Source organism: Ambystoma mexicanum, chromosome 1p (genome assembly GCF_040938575.1).
Source record: "Ambystoma mexicanum isolate Mex_15411 chromosome 1p, UKY_AmexF1_1, whole genome shotgun sequence".
Lineage (NCBI taxonomy): Eukaryota > Metazoa > Chordata > Amphibia > Caudata > Ambystomatidae > Ambystoma > Ambystoma mexicanum.
Genome location: NC_090921.1, coordinates 619023127 through 619044708, shown reverse-complemented (window position 1 = coordinate 619044708; position 21582 = coordinate 619023127). Strand labels below are relative to the sequence as shown.

At 47.5% G+C, this 21582-nt stretch overlaps 1 protein-coding gene across 3 annotated transcripts in view; it reads left to right on the top strand.

Annotated features, from left to right (window-relative positions):
• Positions 1-21582, top strand: part of SPPL2B (signal peptide peptidase like 2B) — a 1058839-nt gene that overhangs the window by 608261 nt on the left and 428996 nt on the right. For all 3 annotated transcript variants that reach the window (XM_069649607.1, XM_069649606.1, XM_069649608.1), the window contains exon 11: positions 6190-6252. In XM_069649607.1, the coding sequence (XP_069505708.1) occupies positions 6190-6252 (63 nt within the window). The remainder of the gene's footprint in view (positions 1-6189; positions 6253-21582) is intronic.

Sequence of the window (21582 nt, the reverse complement as noted above, 5' to 3'; positions counted from 1 at the left end):
TTGAATTCTGAATCTAGGTGAACCCTGTTTGCACATGCATTTTTGCCCTAATTTGAATTCTGAATCTAGGTGAACCCTGTTTGCACATTCATTTCTGCCCTAATTTGAATTCTGAATCTAGGTGAACCCTGTTTGCACATGCATTTTTGCCCTAATTTGAATTCTGAATCTAGGTGAACCCTGTTTGCACAAGTATTTTTGCCCTAATTTGAATTCTGAATATAGGTGAACCCTGTTTGCACATTCATTTCTGCCCTAATTTGAATTCTGAATCGAGGTGAACCCTGTTTGCACATGCATTTTTGCCCTAATTTGAATTCTGAATCTAGGTGAACCCTGTTTGCCCATGCATTTTTGCCCTAATTTGAATTCTGAATCTAGGTGAACCCTGTTTGCACATGCATTTTTGCCCTAATTTGAATTCTGAATCTAGGTGAACCCTGTTTGCACATGCATTTTTGGCCCAATTGGAATTCTGAATCGAGGTGAACCCTGTTTGCACATGCATTTTTGCCCCAATTTGAATTCTGAATCTAGGGGAACCCTGTTTGCACATGCATTTTTGCCCCAATTTGAATTCTAAATCTAGGTGAACATTGTTTGCACATGCATTTTTGCCCTAATTTGAATTCTGAATCGAGGTGAACCCTGTTTGCACATGCATTTTTGCCCTAATTTGAATTCTGAATCTAGGTGAACCCTGTTTGCACATGCATTTTTGCCCTAATTTGAATTCCAAATCGAGGTGAACCCTGTTTGCACATGCATTTTTGCCCTAATTTGAATTCTGAATCGAGGTGAACCTTGTTTGCATATGCCTCCTCTAGCTTAGCATAAACTCTAAACCTAGGTGAACCCCCTGCTCAACTGTATCTGCTTTCACATGCATTCTTAGCCATAGCGTGAATTCTGAATCCTGCATCTAGGTGAACCCCCCCCCCTTGCTCAACCGTATCTGCTTACACATGCATCCCTAACCATTGCGCAAACTCTGAATCCAGGCGAACCCCTTTTGCTCAATCGCATATGTACTTGCTATCACACTCGTCCCTGCCTATTTTAGTAACTGGCTTGCAAGTGCCTGTATCTGCCCACTAGCCTCCAGCACACCTATTCTTGCCTGCTTCCTGCACCCTGCAAACTTGCATCTAGCGTGCCTGTTTTAGTAATGTGCGCTTAGGTTCCTTGACCTACACTAGCCCACTATTATGTATCTACCACTACTCTACACAGTTCTACTCAGAACCATCCTCCACTTGACCACCATTGGCCACAATTGGATGACCACCCTTCACAACATGAACCTAGTTCAACCACAGAATCAGCTACATCGTGGTAATGTACCCCCGGAGCAAACCAACATGGCCATTAAACCATGCAGCCTCCAACAGCGTAACCTTAAACTCCGCGCCAGACTCCCAAGAATGTATGACCCTTTAGCCAATGCCCAACCCGCCTCTAATCACAACAAGCACACCCTGCTTACCACCAACAATCCACTACACATAACCAACACCGGCCTACACCGACTACAACTAAACAGTCGAATCTTTAGAGATTCCTCCTCCTCTAAATGCCAACACAAAGCCCAACTGCCTTCTGCCCCACCCGCCCTACCTGGAATAAAAGGCGCCTTATTAAACGCCCGCTCTATGGTAGCCCATGCCACCCAAATAGTGGACACAATCCAAAATGAGAACTTGGATTTCTTGGCCATCATGGAATCCTGGCTCCATCCCGCAGCAGGACCAGCCATTATGTTAGCTATCCCAGACAATTACACTTATACGCATGGATCGCACCACGTCTAGAGGTGGCGGCCTGGCTATAATTGTCAAAAACAACCTAACCCTAAGACTCTCCTCGCCCTATGAAACCAATTCCTGCGAATCCCTCACAGCTAAACTCGCCATTGCCAACAATCAAACCATCATTATCCACCTGATTTATCGACCAACAGGCCCCATAGGCTCCTTTGAGGAAGACCTCACGAACCTATTATCTGACAATTTAAAAAACTCCACTCAAAGCCTCATCCTAGGCGACTTCAACCTTGGATTCAATGACCCACGTGACCCCAATGCCATACAAATTAACACCCTGGAGGAACTAGGATTCTCCCAAATATCACACATATCAAAGGAAGGACCCTCGACTGGATTGCCGAACATAACTGCCCAACTACTATCACCTCTATAATGCCTCAGCTATGGTCCGACCACTACATGGTATCCTTTACCTTAGAAGCCACCACACCTATGAAAGACAGTACCCTAGTCCCCACTGCACATACTAGAAACAAAAAATATTACCCCTGAAAATCTTATCCCCCCTCATTCTCCCCACCTTAAATTCCATTTCAGATCAGTCTGACCCAGCCTCCACGGTAGAAAAATACAATGAAGTGATGCTCGCCTCTCCTCGCACCACTGAAAATTAGGAAGAGCAAACCCGCCAACACCTAAATACCTGGTTCACACCCTTACTGAAAGACATCAGACAAAAGAAACGCCTAAGAGATTAGACCCCTCAGACACCAACAAAAACAACCTGAAGAAATTAGCCACCCTCTACAAAAAAGAAATCATCTTAGCAAAACAAACCTCCTACAACACCCGTATCATTCAAGCCAACACAAAAGAATTGTTCACCATCCTGAAGCAAGTAGAATCCCCCACCCAAGCGCCCGACTCCTGCCTCAAGGACAAGAACTGGTGCACAGGCATCCAAAATGCCTTTGCCAACAAAATAACAATGCTTCAGGCGAAGATCAACAACAAAAAAGCGTCCATAACTGCCCCAAACACTGTTAACATAGGCCCCCCCTCCAAGGCTACCACTAACCCTTTGCCGACTCTGAAACCTCTGGACACCCCCCCCCTTCTACTTTCGCAAAGTCTCCACCAAAGAAGTCGAGAAAGTCATCCTCACCCTCAAACCCTCTAATTGCCAGGGCGACCCATGTCCAGCCCAAATCATAAAGACGCCGCCCGTGAACTCTCACCCTTCATTACTAAACTTATAAATGCCTCTTTCACATCAGGTACCATACCTAGCAACCTGAAACATTCCTGGGTCCTCCCCCTTTTCAAAAAGCAAACCTTGGACCCCTCCATCCCAACCAATTACCGCCCCATAACCACTGTGCCGTTCCTACTGAAAATCCTAGACAAAGTAGCTTACCAACAAATTCAGCACCACCTGGAACTAAACCACCTCCTAGGAGTCCGACAGTCGGGCTTCAGACCACAGCATGGCACCGACACTGCACTCCTAGACCTTAAGGCACAAATAGACACACTAAGAGATAAAGGCACGACTTCACTCTTACTACTCCTTGACCTCTCTGCCGCATTCGATCTGGTAGACCATGCAATACTATGCAATCATCTGGTCACGGCAGCGCGCTTCTCCCAGGAAGCAGTCGCATGGATCCAGTCTTTCTTAGTTAACAGGACAATGCGAGTCTTCTCTCCTCTAGCAGCTGCTGACCCCGCACCCATTACTTGCGGCGTACCCCAAGGATCCTGCGTATCTCCCACCCTCTACAATATCTTCACAAAGCCCCTTTTCGATGATCTAGACTGTCTTGGTATCACCTACACCAACTATGCAGATACACAGATCCTCATCCCGTTGACAGGAGATTATGACAAGGATTTGGCCTTCGTGAATAGAGTCTACCTCATCATCCAGGTATGGATGGCCGCCCACGGTCTATGCCTGAATGATGACAAAACTGAACTCCTCATTCTAGGTACTTCTTCCAACATCAAAAAACTGGGCCCCAACTATGACTCCTTCATAATTGACAATAACATCATTACTGTAGCCAAAGTAGTTAAAACCCTCGGTTTTTATATAGACTCCACGCTTACCTTTGGTAAACAAGTGAATTCCATGGCTTCAGCCACCTCCTACACCTGCAAGCTAATTAGAGCAGCCAAGCCCTTCCTCTCACCTAATGATTGCGTCATTCTAGCAAGGGCATTAATCCTGTCGAAACTAGATTACTGCAACACCCTCTACATAGGCAGTAACAAATAGATCACCTCCAAAATTCAGACACTTCAAAATAATGCCCTGAGAGCCACCCTAAACTTCCCTAAAAATGCCCTCATATCAGACCTTAGGAAATCTACCAACTGGCTCTCCACTAAAGACAAAATCCTCCTCAAAACGGCCGGCCTTACACAGAAATGCCTCAACCATGCAGCCCCACAATACCTTATAGACAGATTCACCAGACAAACAGCCTCTCGCCCCTTACGAAAAGCTAACTCTAACCTTTTGTTAGTACCCAGATTCAAACTTACTAAATCTGGCGGGAGTAGCTTCGCTGTTAAAGCAGCACAACTGTGGAACTCCCTTCCAACTGCTCTAAGGGAAGATCTCCCTTACCAGCAATTCAGATCCAATCTGATCCAATGGCTAAAAGATCATGATGCCTAACTTCGCCCTACTGTCATTTGGGATCTCATGTATATTTTGTATATTTGCTCTGCTCTATATCCGTCACATCTGCATTCTTGTTAACTCACTGTACATACTGCTGTGATTTTTTGACACTACATGTCTACAGCATTATAACCGTAGCTGTACCCCTGTTTATTTGTAACATGTAACCTAAGTTGAACAACCCTCTTTCTGCCTTCGTGCCCGAATACCCTTGGGTCTGGTGCGCAATATAAATAAACAAACACAGCTCCACTCTCTCACCGCCCTTAATTACATGTAAAATGTTTGCTATTTCTTTGCACAACGTTTGACAAAGAATCTATTTTTACAAATATATTGTGTGGGCATCCCCTTATTGATAGTTTGAAAGTTTTTACTGAACCTCTTAATTATCATTTTTCTTTCCAGAGAGTGATTTGACTGCCCCAGTCATAGTACGACTAAGAGTAAATGTTAAATCAATTGGTATATCTGGGTTCTAGAATATTTCGGTCCTAGAAAGAGATTAAGAAATCTTGTTGGTCTGGTGCCCACTGGATAGCCAGCCGACTCCATGATGCTGAGTGGGCCTTAGTGGGTGGGTTGGTGACAGGGTTTGGGGCATGGCCAATGGTAGTGCCTTAGGATATAGTGTTCCTGGCCATGACCTGTGGTCATTGTGTGGCTGGAGGGGAAATTGCCACTTGGCATGCCCGCAGCTATGCTCAGTGGTAGGGATTGCACAGGCATGGGCATTGGCTGTGCACCTTCAAATTGCCTAGTAGGAATGTCTGAAACCCAGCTATGCCCAGTGGGCATATCGGTTGGTTTGTGGGCGCCCAGGACATGGCTTTCAGCCGTCGGGCTGCACCTGCTCTTGGCATGTCGTCCCGGGCACAATGTCCCCTGGTCTTAGAGAGAAACAATGAACTCTGTAGTTATGGCAATGTAATCTTTAAAAGCAGGACACAAAATAATGGGAGTTAAATGAATGTTATGGTAGGACTATGAAAACACTAAACCTCACATATTCCCCAATTTGGGAGCCTAAAGAAAATATAACTTATATACTGCTGTCTTAGAGCCACCATCGTTTTGACACAGTCATGTACTGGTCATGACACGACATGTGCCAACACAAATGACCAGCACAGATCTTTCAGGACATGAGTAACAAAAAGAGCTAAAGAAAAACCGGAGTACCGCAGATCGGTTAGGGTCACTTCCAATTTCATTTGAGGGCAAAGCAAAACCAACCTCAAATGAACTCCAAGGAAAACTTTCAATACTTGATTTTCCATGTCCTTGAGCACAAGAGAATTCCTGAGCAGTGCATGGCAGCACCAGAGTTATGGTTGCATTAGGGTTCATAGCTTTCAAATTAGTTTGTTGTATTGTTGTGCAACCATAACATGCCCTTAATGTTTTTAGCACACAATTGTTGGACACTTGCAAAATAATTTCCGAGCAGCATATAACAAGCCTAATTGAAGGAGATCTTAAGCATTCAAAACAGTCAAGCGACGAATGGTGTAAAATCGGCAACGTACATCCTGGGGGGCCAAAATTACTACTAAGAAGATAAATGTATTGGTTTGTTTGTGCAACTGTAAAAAGGTGGGATGAAATCAATGTCTTTAGTGTACTTATGCACAGAGTACATGCTTGCAGGTATTTAGGTTGTGTATTTTGCTTGGTTTTGAAATTCATTGGATTGATTATGATTGAGGTATACCTTTTTTTTTTCCTTAGACTGGTGAAAGCATAATGGTGGAGGTGGCGGCTGGCCCATCAAACTCCAATACACATGAAAAGGTACAGTATTTGACTTTTCTCAGCTTTTACTCGTGTCATTTTATGAAAGCTAGTTGATGGAAACAATTAGCACAATAACACAATCGCAAGGTATGAGGCATCCACACAGCTTTTAACTGTGGATGTTTAGAATTTATGAATCTAAAGAGGGAGACTTTGCACTTTAGGTTCTTTGTTCAAATGTGTATTGACTTTTTAGTGAATGACGATTTCACTAGGTGTCGTCACTTCTCCCCTTGGGGAGCCCCTTCCCATGAGGCTATGGAGGTGAGGCTGCTACCTAATAGTCCCCCAGGGGTGGTTTAATGCGGGAGGTCCTCATTGGGAGGAACTTACACCTGGGAACAAATACGGCCACCTAAGGTACAGGCCCTCACTTGACGTCATACCCCCACATTCTCTGTCCCACACTTCCGTTCCAAATCCCTTTCCTGACAATAAACATATGTACTATTGTGATGCCTTAAGTACAGTCCAGGGAGAAAGTACTAGGACGAGGAAAATCACAGGAGACATGAAGATAACTGGTCTGAGTACTGGTCCAGAGGAGGCATGAAGAATGCCAAAAAGACATTTGCAATTGGTATTGATGATACGCTGGGGGTGGAGTAAACTATATAAAGAAGAAATGGAAAAGGGACAAGGAGGAAACCATTGCGGAAGAGTGGAGTACGCGACTGAAGCCCGGGCGTTTCAAACCGGGTAACCGAGAGCAGAGGGCGGAAGAATCCTCTTAGGCAGGGAAGCAATCCGGGGGACGCGTTGTAGACATCCTTCATTTCAGCAAGAAGCTTGCGTGCAATCCAGCAAAAGAATCATGGTGGTGGCGTGACCCGAAGCAGGTAGACCAGATGGTTGCTGAACTAAGCTGTGGCCGCCAACAACCTGTATCAGAGTCGCACAGGTACGTCTGGAGAAGAAGGAAGCGACATAAAGCGAGACCCGCACCCCCGTGAAGAATCAAGGAAGAACTCCTGCAAACCAGGTAAAAGGGGAGACACTAAGTCCGGTGGGGACTGGGTAAGAGTGTGCATCGGTAGTGATCTCCCTAAGCACAGTGATTGGTCAAAGACCACTGGACTTTCGGAGAAGGGTCTGGGACCCTGATGGAGAAATAAGTATAAGAGAAGTGTGTCCTCAGTTAAGTGGCAGCAACAAGACCACTGAATACCAGAGAAGGGTCGGAGACCCCAACAGAAGAGTAATAAACCCTCAAGGAGAAGTTGTCCTCATATCGGTGACCGAAACAGATCCACTGAGCTGCAGAGAAGGGTCTGGGAACGTGCAAATAACTGGGGGAGACCAGTTGATTTACTGCATTTTCGTGACATAATACCTATATAATCATAATACCAGAAGGGAGTCTTTCCCCCTGGCCTATTTTTGCCCAAAGAACATTCTTTTGGAAATTAATAAAGGGGAAGGGAGTCATTCTCTTGTGGAAGAGCCTTTAGGTTATAGTTAATACTCTTTAGTTCTAGTATGAGGCATAGAATTAGGTTTTGACAATGGACAGTGGAAGTTAATTTAGATGCACATTCCGACAGTTCCCTAGTTTAGGTTGAGGCAGGGAAACCCCTCATAGAAATAGGGATGGATAGGTGATTAGTTAAGAAAATAAGTCTATAATAACAAAAATGACACCTTCTGGTCAGTCTACTTATAAATCCTTACAGCACACATTTTAATATTAATAACATGATTTTAATTACACGTGGTACAAAAGACATGTTTTCCTTTCAGACCAAGGAGAAACACTGGGAGTTGTCCTAAGGGTCTAACGGAAAACTATATCAATAACGTTTTCTCAACATGTATGGATGCATTTCTGACCCTGTAAGCCTATTGTCCACTTCAATTTCAATAATTTGCTACCTTTTTATTGTAAAAATATTTCATATTAATACTCTACAAGTCCTCATCTACCTCAGTAAATAACAGTGCTCAGATCATATCATATACTATATGTAATAAAAGGCCAGATGTAGTTTTGTCCGAAGCCGCCCCCGTCAGCTTCGCCTGTTATCACTGCTAGCGGAAGCTGTTGCCTCCCGCATACAACAATAAGACTTCAAGTTCATCTTCCGGGTGAACAAACTGTGTATTTCAAGAATGATATTCTGTGAAGATGTTTGCTGGAATTGCAGAAGTGATATTTGCACCACCCTCCATATGTTTTGGTTATGTAGGAAAATTCAATTGTTTTGGGATGGTGTTTTCCAGAGAATTGATTTGGTCTTAGGCCTATCCCTTCCAAGAGACCAGCGTGTTGGTGTATTAGGCTTACTTCCCTCTGATATTGTGTTATCCAGTGGAAAACGTTTTTGGGAATACAGGGCCTTATTGGTTGCCAAAAGACACATCCGGTTTTCTGTAAAAGTGATACTGCCCCTTGTGTTGATGATTGGCTGCTGAGTTTGTCGCTTCTCTCTAAAAAGGCACTGTTGGGGGGCCATGGCGTCGTGCCGAAACTGTCGTCTCTTCATGAGGCCAGTGCAGGAGTTCCTCGCGGACCAGTGGGCTCAGAGTCGAGACTCGTGGTCCGACAAGGTGGTGATCAATGACAGTGTGGTGGACGCTCTTTGCTGGTGTCAGTGCTCAGACAATCTGGTTCGGGGCATGCCGTTGCTGGAACCGGAGTGCCAATGCACGATTGTGGCGGAAGCCTCTCAGACAGGATGGGGGGGGTGCATCTCAGCGGCTGACAGGTTCAAGGCCTGTGGTCTCGGGTGCAGGCTCGGTTCCACATAAATGTGCTTGAGTTGAGAGCGGTACATTGGGCCCTGAAATCGTTTCTGCCGCGCATACGCGGCGCGGTGGTTAGGGTGTTGACAAACAATACCACCACAATGTTTTATCTCAGGAAGCAGGGGGGGCACACATTCCAGGGTGCTGTCGAAAGAAGCGCATGATCTTTGGTATTGGGCTCTGTCGCACGACATTGGCATTGTGGCGTTTCATCTGCCGGTAGTGTTGGATGTGCAGGCGGACGCGCTCCGCAGGGATGTCGGCCAGCTCCACGAATGGCAGCTGAAGGAGCAACAGTTGTCCATGATCTTCCAGAAATGGGGCCATACTCCGTTGGATCTCTTCGCAACGAGGGAGAACAAACAGTGCAGGGAGTTCGCCAGCAGGTGGGCTCACCCCGAGTTTCTAGGGAATGCGTTCTCGTTCCCAGGGACAGGCCGGTTTGCTTATACATTTCCTCAGTTTCCGCCCATTCGACGGACCCTTCAGTGGATTCGGAGATGCCCATGGCGTGTGATTCTGGTGGCTCTGTTCTGGGCCAGGCAGCCGTGGTTCTTGGATCTCCTTCATCTGTCTGTAGCAGAGCCGATTCGGTTGGAAGTGATGCCAGACCTTCCGTCTCAGGACAAGGGTGCTGTGTGGCACCACAATCCGGGATCTCTGTCTGACTGCTTGGCTCCTGACTTCTCAGAGTTTGGCCTGCTAAGGCTTTCCGGTGACTGTCGGCGAATTTTGGAGGTGACAAGGGCACCGTCCACGAATGTTTCCTATGTGTGTAAATGGAAAAGGTTTTGTGGGTGGTGTAAAGGCCAGCCGGGAGTAGACCCTTTGAACATTTCACCTGAGCAAGTTCTTCCCTACCTGCTGCTGTTTGCGAAAAGGGGACTGGCGCGATCATCCATAAAGGTTCACTTGGCAGGGATTTCAAGATTTACTCAGAGGCGACATGCGGCTCCTCTATTTAGTGATAGTCTAATCAAGCATTTCTTGAAGGGGTTGTTTGTGCTTTTCCTCCAGTCAAGAAGTTACCTCCGGTGTTGAGCCTTAATGTGGTTCTGTACAGTCTGATGAGACCACCGTTAGAACCGATGTCGACGACTCCTTTGCAGTTTTTGTCATGGAAGGTGGCTTTTCTGGTGGCCATTACTTCGGCCAGAAGGATGTCTGAGTTGCAGGCATTGGTTGTGGATTCTCCATACTTGCGGTTCTTGAAGGACAAGATGGTGTTGGCTACTAATCCGCACTTTATTCCAAAAGTGCAGACGGCGTTGCACAAATTCTCTTCTATTGTGTTGCCCTCGTTTTTTGCTTCAGCCTCCACGCCTGCAGAACAGGCTTTGCATTTGCTGGATGAGAGGAGGGCGTTGAAGTTTTCAGACAATCTAGACAGCTGTTTTTGGCTTATAGGCCGTCCGTCAAAGGACGGGCAATATCCAAACAAGGAATTTCTCTGCTATTTCGTTCTGCCACACTAAAGCTGGAAAGCCTTTGGGTAAGATTCCGAGGGCACACTTGACGAGGTCTACGGCTTCGTCAGCGGCATTATGGTCGGGGATTCCGCTGGTGGACATTTGCCAGGAGGCCTCCTGGGTGGTGCCGCATACCTTTACCCGGCATTACTGTCTGGAGCAGCAGCATGGTGAGGATGTGCAGGTGGGACGGGCGGTCCTGCAACATCTGTTCCAATAAGGTAAGCCCCGCAGCTTCGGGATATTTGTTTGAACTTGATCACTGGATGGGTTTCTTTGTCTCATGTATGTGATTCTGTTTCTGTATTGGTTTGCTTTACACTCCGCCATGCATGATTGGTACTGCTATGTAATCTATTCACAGCATGTGAATCCATGAAAGATCCAATGCTGGAAAAGGGAGTAGTTTCTTACCTGTAACTCACTTTCTCCAGCATTGGTATCTTTCATGGATTCACACGCACGCACCCGCCGGCCGCCCGCCCCTGCAGGTAAACCTGATTCGGGTTTCCTCTACTTTGGAGGTTAAAATCTGAAGGGAAGCTGCAGGGGCGGGGCTATATTTACCCTATGCCCTATTGGTGGGGTCTAAAGCACCCAAAAAGGACGTTGATAGAACACTGAAGTGTGGAAGTTTTCCATAGGAAAATGCTAAGTTAAAAAGACAGGTTCCCAGCCTGATGACGGGGAATATTCGCAGCATGTAACGCTGGAGAAATGGAGTTACAGGTAAGAAACTACTCCCTTTCTAACGTCCTACCCCCGCCCTCCTTTTTTAAACATTTCGGTTTCTTTTATGTTACAACTATGATGGCTAAGTTTGTATCTGTTCTATACTATGTACAAATAATTTACTGTTCAATATTACCTGTTCATGAACCTTTAAAATAATAAAAAAATATTTGGAAAAAAAAGGAATAACATACAATTAGCTGCAGAAAAGACACACTAAGAACATTTATTCATTTAAGAAAAAAACATATGAACAGAAATTCATTTGATTAAGCACTATTTCGCTTACAAAGTAAATTACTTTTTTTCAGTGTCCTTATGTATTATGGAATGATTCATTGTAATTTTTCTTGGTATGCTTTATTATATAAATAATATTGTTCATGTACATTTTAAACTTTATTTGACTTTATATTAATGTACACTCTGAAAATGTCTTCCTTTACGCAGATTAGCCTGTGCACATGGGTTTTTCCACAAGTTTATACATATTTTCCTCCTGCTCTAGGAAAGCACATTGACACGCAAATGTGTCTTTGACGTTTATTGTAACAGGAGGAAACATATTGGCACACAAATGTGCCACTGTGGTTTATTTGAATAGGAGTAAAATGTGTACATATTAGCACTGCATCAAGTATTGAGTTAGATTGAACACTTTTTACGTGGAAAATTTTAATTAATACTATATATATATATATTGTAATAAAAGATGGATTAAAATTGATTTGGTGTTAAATATCCTTGTAGCATCAGAAGGAGATCCATAAATCTGGAGAATAGGTTTTTTATGTTTTCTGAACAAAATAAGAATGCATGTAAAAATAAAATATAGGAGAATAAAATATCATTGTTTTTGTACAGCAGTATTACAGAAGTCCTGTACCTTTTCCTTGATTGACTATTATAAATAAATACTTCTCCTGCATTGAGTCTGGCATGGATTCACATGCTCATGAATATTCCCTGTCGTTAGGCTGGGAATCCTCGGTAAAGAAAAAATCAGTTTCAGTTTCGTTTCTGAACTGTCTTTCTCCTAACAACCAATCACTTGTCTCTGGGTCATACTGCCCCCAGCAAATGACTGCCCTCTACCTAAGCCCCTCCTCTGGCAGCCATCTTAAGATTTTTACCGCACGTTCAAGTGTTGGGAGTCCTCGTGCTACAGCTCTCGAGCTTTTACTGCGTTTCTGTTTTTTCTTTTTTAGAATTTGCTCTTATTTTTTCGGTCAATCGAGCCCCAAGCTCCATCAATCCTTCATCCGACTAAACCCGTTTTCAGAACTTTCTACGCTCCTCAGAACTTTCTACGCTCCTCAAGGGCCATTTTTCATCCAAGTTACCTTCTTGGAGGATTCCAGAAGATTCTTGGAGGACTAGGACATGGCTGAAGATAGAGGAGACTCAACGCCTCTGTTAAGGATTTGCCCTGGATGCGGCCTACGTAACATTTTCCTGGACGATGGGCACTCCCTGCCTACCGCTCATCCCCCACGGTGAAGGACCCAAGCACGACCAAGATCATTAAGGCCCAGATTCACCTGGCGAAAACCTCCATTGAAGGAGTGGTGGCATCCCTGGCGAAGGCTGTTGATACGGGTTCACAGGACACAGGCCCCAAAGCGAGAGTTTCCCTGCCTGCCAGGAGGGAATAATCTTTTCAGCCTGTAGAGAAGACACCGGGCAAGACGATGCCAGTTATCTACACCAAGACCGTCTCCCCTGATCGAGAAGAAGGGGTGGTGCACGGTAGTCCCACAGGGCACGGACATCACCTCTGAGGAGCTTGCTGTTCTCAAGGCTGTCTTGGACCAAAGATCTTTGGAGACCAGGTACTACGGGAGGGACCCGGACAAGGCAGATGTGGAGATGATGGAGACACCGACAAGGAGGAGCAGGGCGTACAGGAGCCGGAGGACACTATGCCTCTGCCGCCGTCTCTTCCACTACAACCCCCCGCAGCAACCACCGCTGCCTCCGGCGGACATCTCAGTGGATATCCTTCAGGCGCTTCACACTCCGATTCGGACAAGGATGCCCCTGTCGCCGGCGAGGGACTCCACAACACCTGGGCCGTCGGGGAACCCCTGCACAAGAGGAAGAGACTTCATCCTCCCCCTCCTTACCGCAAAATCGCCTCCCCCCAACAGGCATGGGTACGAACGACGACGGCGGAGTGGATCTCCTGTCCCCACCACCCAGAGCCTCGCCGCCCGACGAGATATTGCGGGCCTCGGAGTTGTTACAGCAGACTCCAGAGGAAAAGGAGGGCTTCCTGTACCAGCGCCAGGAGGCTAAGAGGTAGACCGTGGTGCCTATCCCACTGTTGGACGACATTTGGGTTGAGGGACTGTCCCTCATGAAGAACCCGTCCTCTGCCCCGGCGAACAGGGACAGCTATGAGGAAAAAATACAGGGTGCCGGACTCTGCTCCCAAGTGCTTGAGATCACAGCCTTCCCCGGATTCGTTGGTCTCGACGGCGGCTAGAAAGAAGTCTGCGGGTTTGTCTGCGTTGACATCCTCCCCCACCACCTCCCCCACCCACCGCAGGGGGGAAGGGGAAAGAAGCTGCTGCACTCCATGAGACGAGTAATCTCATCGGCGGCGACGACAATCGAGGCTTCCAACGCCCTTGCCATTGTGGCTAGTTACGACAGGGAGCTCTGGTTCAAGATCGCTCCCCTCTTGGACTTTCTGCCCGACGACAAGAGTGGAAGCGCTGGAGATTCTGCAGGAAGGCGAGGTGGCATCGGACCATGCCATCACGGTAGCCACGGACATTGCCAACTCGGGATTCCACCAGATGGGCAACAGAGTTTGCCTTAATCGGCGGGGCTGGTTTAAGGCCACCAACTTTCGCCAGGATGTGCAGTTCAAGGTGTTGGACATGCCCTTCGACGGCGATAACTTGTTTGGCAAGACTGTGGATGAGTTTCTCCAGGCCATCAAGGCAGATACGGAGACGGCGCGCGCTTTGGGCACGCTTCAGCAGGGACGACCGTCCTTTTGGACCTCCGGAGGAAAGTCCCAGGGTTCCTCCAAAGGTTTTGGTGGCTTCGTGTCTCGACCCAGGAGGCCTACAGGGACCGCAGCAAGCCCGCAGGAGGTCGCCGTCACAAAGGTTCCCAAGGCGGCGTCTCCACGGCGAAGCAAGACTGAACCGGCCGGGATGTTGGGCCCCCACCCGCGCACCCCTGTGGGAGGACAGCTGGTGAACTTTGGCGTGTGGAAGACCATCTCCACTGACCATTGGGTGCTGGACGCGCTGGCCCACGGACACACTCTGGAATTCCCACAGAAGTGTCCACGTATACCACCCGTGGCCAGGCAGGAAAACCACATCCCCCAGCTTCTGCTGGATGTGTGAGCCATGCTGAAAAAGGGTGCGATACAACTCATTCCAAAGAGGCTCCGGGGCTCCGAAGTGTACTCTCGGTACTTCCTTGTCAAGAAGACGGGCGGGTGGCGCCCCATGTTGGACCTCCGCCGCTTGAACAAGTACATCAGGTCCCAGAAGTTTCAGATGGTCACCCTTCAGCTCGTACTGGGACAGCTGGAAGAAGGGGACTTCCTGCCAACGCCTGACTTGGAGGACGCTTACTTCTCCAGCATTGGATCTTTCATAGATTCAGATGTTTGAATATTCCCTGTCGTCAGACTGGGAATCCTCAGTGATAAAACTAATTATTAAATGTCCAATATACACACACTGCTACATAGCCATGCATGTACATACCCATTATGGCCTATGAGCCATTCTATTGTGTAGTCCCTCCACCTCATTTTGGTCCTTTATAGCCCCAACCAATGAGGTGGAAGGGCTTAAGCTCCGCCCCCGGCGGCCATGTTCAGATTTTTCACCGTTGTCTAACAGACATAGGGAATCCTCAAGCTCTCTGAGCTCTTCAATTCTTTTTCTACTTTTTGTGTGGAATATATTTTTCAAATATATTCCACTATGTTCCCCTGTTTAGGTGCTTTGGTCTCAGGTGGTTTTTCAGACAAATATCTCTAGTTTTTGACCCAAAATCGTTGTGTAAACCTTCTCTTCAGAATGGCTGCATCTCAGGCTGTTAGGAAGCCTTCCCTGTTCAGGGACTGCACGAGGTGCAAGAAGTTAGTCTACATGAAAGACCCCCATGAACATTGTATTTACTGCTTGTATCCATATGACATTCAGAAATGCGATATTTGCAAGACTTTTTCCAACAAGACTCTTCAGGACAGGAACAGAAGACTTTTTACATCTGGAAGCCAAGGATCAATCTTCAGACGAAGAGTCTGTCAGAACAACTCCTGTCCACTCCAGCGTTACATCTGAGAGGCAAACTTCAAAGAGAAGGTCCTCTTCAGTGGAAAGGAGTTCCTCTCCCATTGCCAAAAGTAAGAGGAAGCTGGAGTTAATACCCTTTCTACCTCCACTGGACTCCTCGAGCCAGAAAAAATCACATTCATCAGCCAAATCTGCCTCCAAAGGTAAGGAGGAGTTTGCAAAAAGCCAGAGTGGGCATTCGTTGACGGGGAAAGCGTCCACGAGCGATGTGAAAGATAAAGGCCCGTTGTTGGCCACACCGTCGCCGAAACCCTCATCGACGACGATTACACATAAGACATCGTCTACGGCAAAATCCTCGTCATCAGATTTATCGTCCACAAAACAGTCGTCGACGAAGAAAAAGCACCATTCGTCCACGAAGCACTCCACGAAACGCTCGTACACGGAGCACTCGTCGACGGGGGAGCAACCATCCAAAACACATTAATCGACTGGAGAGAGACCAGCCAAAACACATTAGTCGACAATCCGTGTTCGTCGACGGAACTACTGTCGGCGGGACGCTCAACGAAAGTACCATCGAACACGGGAAAATTGGAGTCTTGAGGTGCCTTCCACTCACGCCAGGGTGACGCCCGTCATTGAGGACAATCTCCTTGAGGCTGCTGAACCAATAGTAGCGCAAGTTTCTCCTTTGGGGGACATGGCAGAGCTTCCTGATGTAATTCTCCAGGAGGAATTTTCAGATTTAGTGCTTCACGACAAGTGTCCCATCGCCACCATTAGCGCATAGATCTCGATTTCCAGATAGGGATCGCACAATGGTGCTGTCCTCCATTTCAGTCTCGGATTGGCAGGAGGATCCTTTTAGATAATTCTCTGACCCAGAAGAAGGCGAAATTACACAGGAGCCCAATGCAGCCAGTGAGTGGGACGAGTACATCGTTGAGAAGCCCTGGAGGAGAGATTCCCCAGGAGAGGCTTCACCTCTGGATGATCTGGCTTCTTTCCACACTACGATAGGCAAGGCTGCAGAATTGTTCAAAATTCAGGTTACATCAGAGGAAAAGAAATCTGCGCTTTATGAGCACAGGGACAAACGCAGGAGGACGATTACCACAATTCCTCTCCTCGACACCATCTGGGAGTCTGGATCCAAGATCTTAACTACGCCCTTGACTACCCCGGCTCTGGTGTCCAAACCAGAGAAGAAATATAAAGCACCCAAGTCTGCGCTGCTTTGCTTGAGAGTTCATACAAAACCGGACTCTGTTATCATAGTTGCGGCTAGGAAAAAACTTGCCAATCCCGCTTCGCCGCAGTCGGCACTACCGGACAAGGACGGTCGTAAGCTAGAATCCAGGGGAGCTTCGGCGTCACTTACCAACAGAGCGGGTAATGCGATGGCCATGACTGCGAGATATGATCGCTAGATTTGGCTACACATGTCCAAATTGGCTAAGCAGTTACCACCAGAGCTTCAGGAAGAGGCTAGATCGATAATCGCCGATGGTGAAGCAACCTCTGATCATATGATCGACGTAGCGGTTGATGTGGCCGAGTCAGGCTTCAGACAAATGGCCCATGGCCTGGATGAAGGCTTCTAATTTCAGGCCTGAAGTCCAAGTGCAGATATTGAACATGCCCTTTGATGGGCAAGAGCTCTTTGGGAAGAAAATGGACAACCACCTGAAGGGAATCAAATCCGACACGGACAAGGCCCGAGCCATCAGTTCTTTAAAGGACAAGGATAAGCACCGTCTGTCTTTTCGCCCTTTTAGGGGCTCATCTTCCAAATACAGAGGGTATGGCCGCTCCTCTTATGGTCAGAAGGCGCAAGGTAGCACGTACCAAGAGAACAAGTATCAATCCTCCAACAGATACTCCCATAGAGGCAGGCTCAGCTCCGCCCAGGGCAAGTCACAAGGCAAACAAAACTGACTATCCAATTCTGTCCCCTCAACGTCACACCCTGGTGGGGGGGGAGGGTAAGCCAGTTCTTCCAACACTGGCAGTCAATTTCAACGGACAAATGGGTGTTGCAGGTGATCAGAGAGGGTCACACCTTAGAATTTCTAGACCAACCTCCTTCCCTGCCTCCATCTTTGCGCAGGGTGCACATGTTAAAACAGGTCATGTCCCAAGTTCATAAACTGCTCCAGAAAGCAGCGGTAGAGCCGGTGCCTTACTTCCAGAGGACAAAGGGTTTCTACTCCCATTTCTTCCTTATCAGAAAGAAAAACGGTCAATGGAGACCCATCTTGGACCTGAGGACGCTCAACAAATGTATCAAACGCATAACATTCAAGATGGTAGCATTGCAAGGAGTGCTCCCTTGGTTAAACAAGAACGACTTCTTGGCAACTTTAGACTTGGAGGACGCTTACTTCCATATACCGATCCATCCAGCTCAGACAGTTACTCAAGTTCACGGTGGGAGAGCTTCATTTTCAGTTCTGAGTGCTCCCGTTCGGGCTAAAATCGGCACCAAGAGTTTTCACAAAATGCTTGGCACCAGTAGCTGCAAAGCTCAGGAGGACAGGAACAGAAGTCTTCCCATACTTGGACGACTGGTTGATAAAAGCATGTTCAGCCGCAAGGGCTCTCGGCAGTTTTAAGGACAATCGACCTCCTAAAAGGGTTAAGTTTCTCCATAAACAAGAAGTCCTGCCCCGTTCACATCAGGACAGCTCTTTTCCTGGGTGCCGAGTTCGATACCAGCATTCCCAGGCTGAGACCATCAGCAGAAAGGGTAGCAGCGATTCTACGCTCAACCTCGTGCTTCCTGGAGAAACGGACAACATCGGTACGTTCGTAGGAATCCCTTCTGGCCATGATGTCCTCATGCATATTCCTCATACCAAATTGCAGGCCTCGCATGAGACCGGTTCAGGAGGCCCTGGACCACCAATGGAAACAAGCTCTCGGGTCTTGGGAGGACGTCGTCCAGATTCCATCGACATTACACAAGGCTCTTCGATGTTGGAATGTTCAGTGGAATCTTCAACAGGGGGTGCCTTTTTCAAGCACCGACATCGACCCTTCTGCTGAGGACGGACGCGTCACTATCAGGCTGGGCCGCTCATCTTGCGGACCTCCAAACCAAGGGCACTTGGTCATGCAAGAGTCCCAACTCCACATCAATATGTTAAAGCTCAGGGCCATAAGGTGGGCGCTGAAGGCTTTCCTGCCGGTGGTAGCTGGACAAGTACTTACAATCCAGACAGACAACACGACCTCCATGCATTACACAAACAAGCAGGGAGGCACGAGGTCAGAGATCCTGTAGCAAGAAGCCCAAAGGCTATGGGCATGGTCCTTGCACCATGGGGTGCATATCAAAGCAGAGCATCTTCCGGGAGTGGAAAATGTAGCGGACAAGCTAACAAGAGAATACACGTCATCTCGAGTGGGAGCTGGACGAAAAGGAAATCTAACAGATTTTTGCCTTGCGGGGCCATCCACAGATCGACCTCTTTGCCACCAAGGACAACAAGAAGTGCCGAAGGTACTGTCGGAAACGACACTCACTGAGCGCATCGTTTTGTCAACCTTTGTCCAGAATCACACTTCTGAAGCAGAAAGAGCATTACACTCTCTGGACGTTCCAAGAGTTTTTAAGTTTTACTTGCAGAGAACCAAGGAGTTCCGATCCGAAAACCGACTCTTCACTGCTTTCTCTGGCCGTACCAAGGGACAGCATATCTCTAAACAAAGTCTGGCACGCTGGGTTACGTCCTGCATCACCCCCTGCCATCAGATGAAAGGCGACCCTCTAACCCAACCGCCATCAGCACACTCCACCAGAGGGAGGCGGCGTCAACAGCATTCCACGCAGCGGTCGCCTTGAAGGACATATGCAGAACAGCCACGTGGAGCACTCTGCACACGTTCGCTAAACGCTACTGCCTGGCTGAAGATACCAACAAAGAAACTGCAGTTGGACAGGCATTGCTCCGCCATCTCTTTGCATAAGTTAGGACCAGCCTCCTTTTTTCCCACCTTTCCCCGAGTATGTAACCGTTGTGTTGCTGCATGGTAAAAGTTTGATCAGAAATGTTTTCTGTATTTATGCATATATGTATATGATAGTGGCATGTTTTAACTGCTTGGTATTCTATTCAAGCATCTGAAACTATAAAAGATCCAATGCTGGAGAAGTCTTAGTTACTTACCTGTAACTGTATTTCTCCAACATTGGTATCTTTGATAGATTCACATGCGCCCGCCCACCTCCCCTGAGAGGCTGCTCCTATGCTCAGCATCCATCGTACTGTAGTCTCTACGGTTGAAAATCTGAAGATGGCTGCCGGGGCGGAGCTTAAGCCCTGCCACCTCATTGGTTCGGGCTATAAAGGACCAAAATGAGGTGGAGGGACTACACAATAGAATGGCTCATAGGCCATAATGGGCTATGTACATGCATGGCTATGTAGCAATGTGTGTATATTGGAAGTTTTTTAATAATTATTTTTTATCACTGAGGATTCCCAGTCTGACGATGGGGAATATTCAAGCATGTGAATCTATGAAAGATACCAATGCTGGAGAAATACAGTTACAGGTAAGTGACTAAAACTTTCACATCCCCATCCACAAGGGGCACTGCAAGTTCCTGCGCTTCATGATCCAAGGGCAGCACCATCAGTTCAAGGCCCTTCCCTTCGGTTTAAAGTCAGCGCCAAGGGTGTTAACCAAGTGCCTGGTGGCGGCACGGCTGCGTCTCAGAGGGATCCACATTTACTCCAACCTTTGACTGGCTCATGTTAGGGAGAATTCTCATTTATGTTTAATTTCCCTCACCTAGTCAGTCCCCCAGCAGCTTTGCTTTGGACTTCTGGAGTTTATTTTTTTCCACTTGGTAAGAGCGAGAGCTTTTCCCCCACTGTTACCTGGGTTTTGCTATGTGTTTCTACCTGTTTTTTGATTGTGGACTCTGAAGTACACCACTTCAGTAGCCCCCTTCTTTTTGTGTGTCACACAGCACCTTCAGTGCCGTGGCACAGGGTTGTGTTTGAGACTTCCCTCGACTCTGTTTCTGAGGCGACTACTGTCCCCCAGAAAAGGGTAAAGTTACCATTAACTTTACTTAATCTACCACAGATCCAGTACACCCCATCTTCCATGGAGTACTGGAAAGGGTTAACTCGTATCCCTTTTTATCTGTACCTCCTAGAGCATTGTTTCGCTCTTAACATTTAGACTTGGCTGGTGGCAGTGGTATCTACCCTAACTTTTCTACCGCGATTATATTAGATAAACGTGGTACTGTTCTTGGCCATTATATTAGCCTCGAACATAAACCCGCTTGACCAAATCGTCTTTCTCTTGGCTCCGGTTGGGTTTTTTCGCCATTCCTTTTTGTTAAAATCCTTCTTGTGTCTTACTTTGCGCGGCAAACTAGGTTTGCCTTCTTTGTTCACTGTCTTTTGGTGGGCTTCTGCCCAGAAGCCCTCCTCAAGGCGTCTGGGTGTCTAGGTGGGCTGAATCTGAGGGAGGGGTGTAGTCACCCCCTGCACAGGGTATCCAAGGAAACCCAAGTCGCACTTTGTCATGATTGGGCAGGGTGGTTGTCTGGGCTGGACAACCCCCCTGCTGGGTGATTGACAGCCAGACTGCGTGAATGGGGGTTTTTCGCATAAAAGGCAGGTCTCTTGGGCTAGAAGTCAGAGAGTCGCCACTGGAACTACAAAGAACCGAAGAGAAGCAGAGAGAACGACGGCTGCTGCAACTACCCCGTCCCGGTGAAGCCCCGCTGCAGTCCTGAGCTATCTGCCCTTCAATGACTCAGAGAAGATCCAGTCCGGAGTCGTCTTCCCTTAAGCTTGGTGCGGATAACCAGCTCATCTTCTACAGCCAGAGGATCCTCTTCCGTGGTCGAAATCGCTGCACACTGCTGTAGTGGTCCGGATAGCCACCTGAAGAGCCTCTCCTGTTTTTAAGGAGCACACCTTTTACTCCGTGTCGCTGCTGCCGGCCTCATCCTTGTGTGGTGCAGACCCCCTTCAGACGTCCTCCTTCCCGACGAAGCTCCAGGAATCGTGGGTCTGCGGGAAACCAACAGGAACAACTGCTAGGGCACCAGCTGCACCATTGGAGCAAGG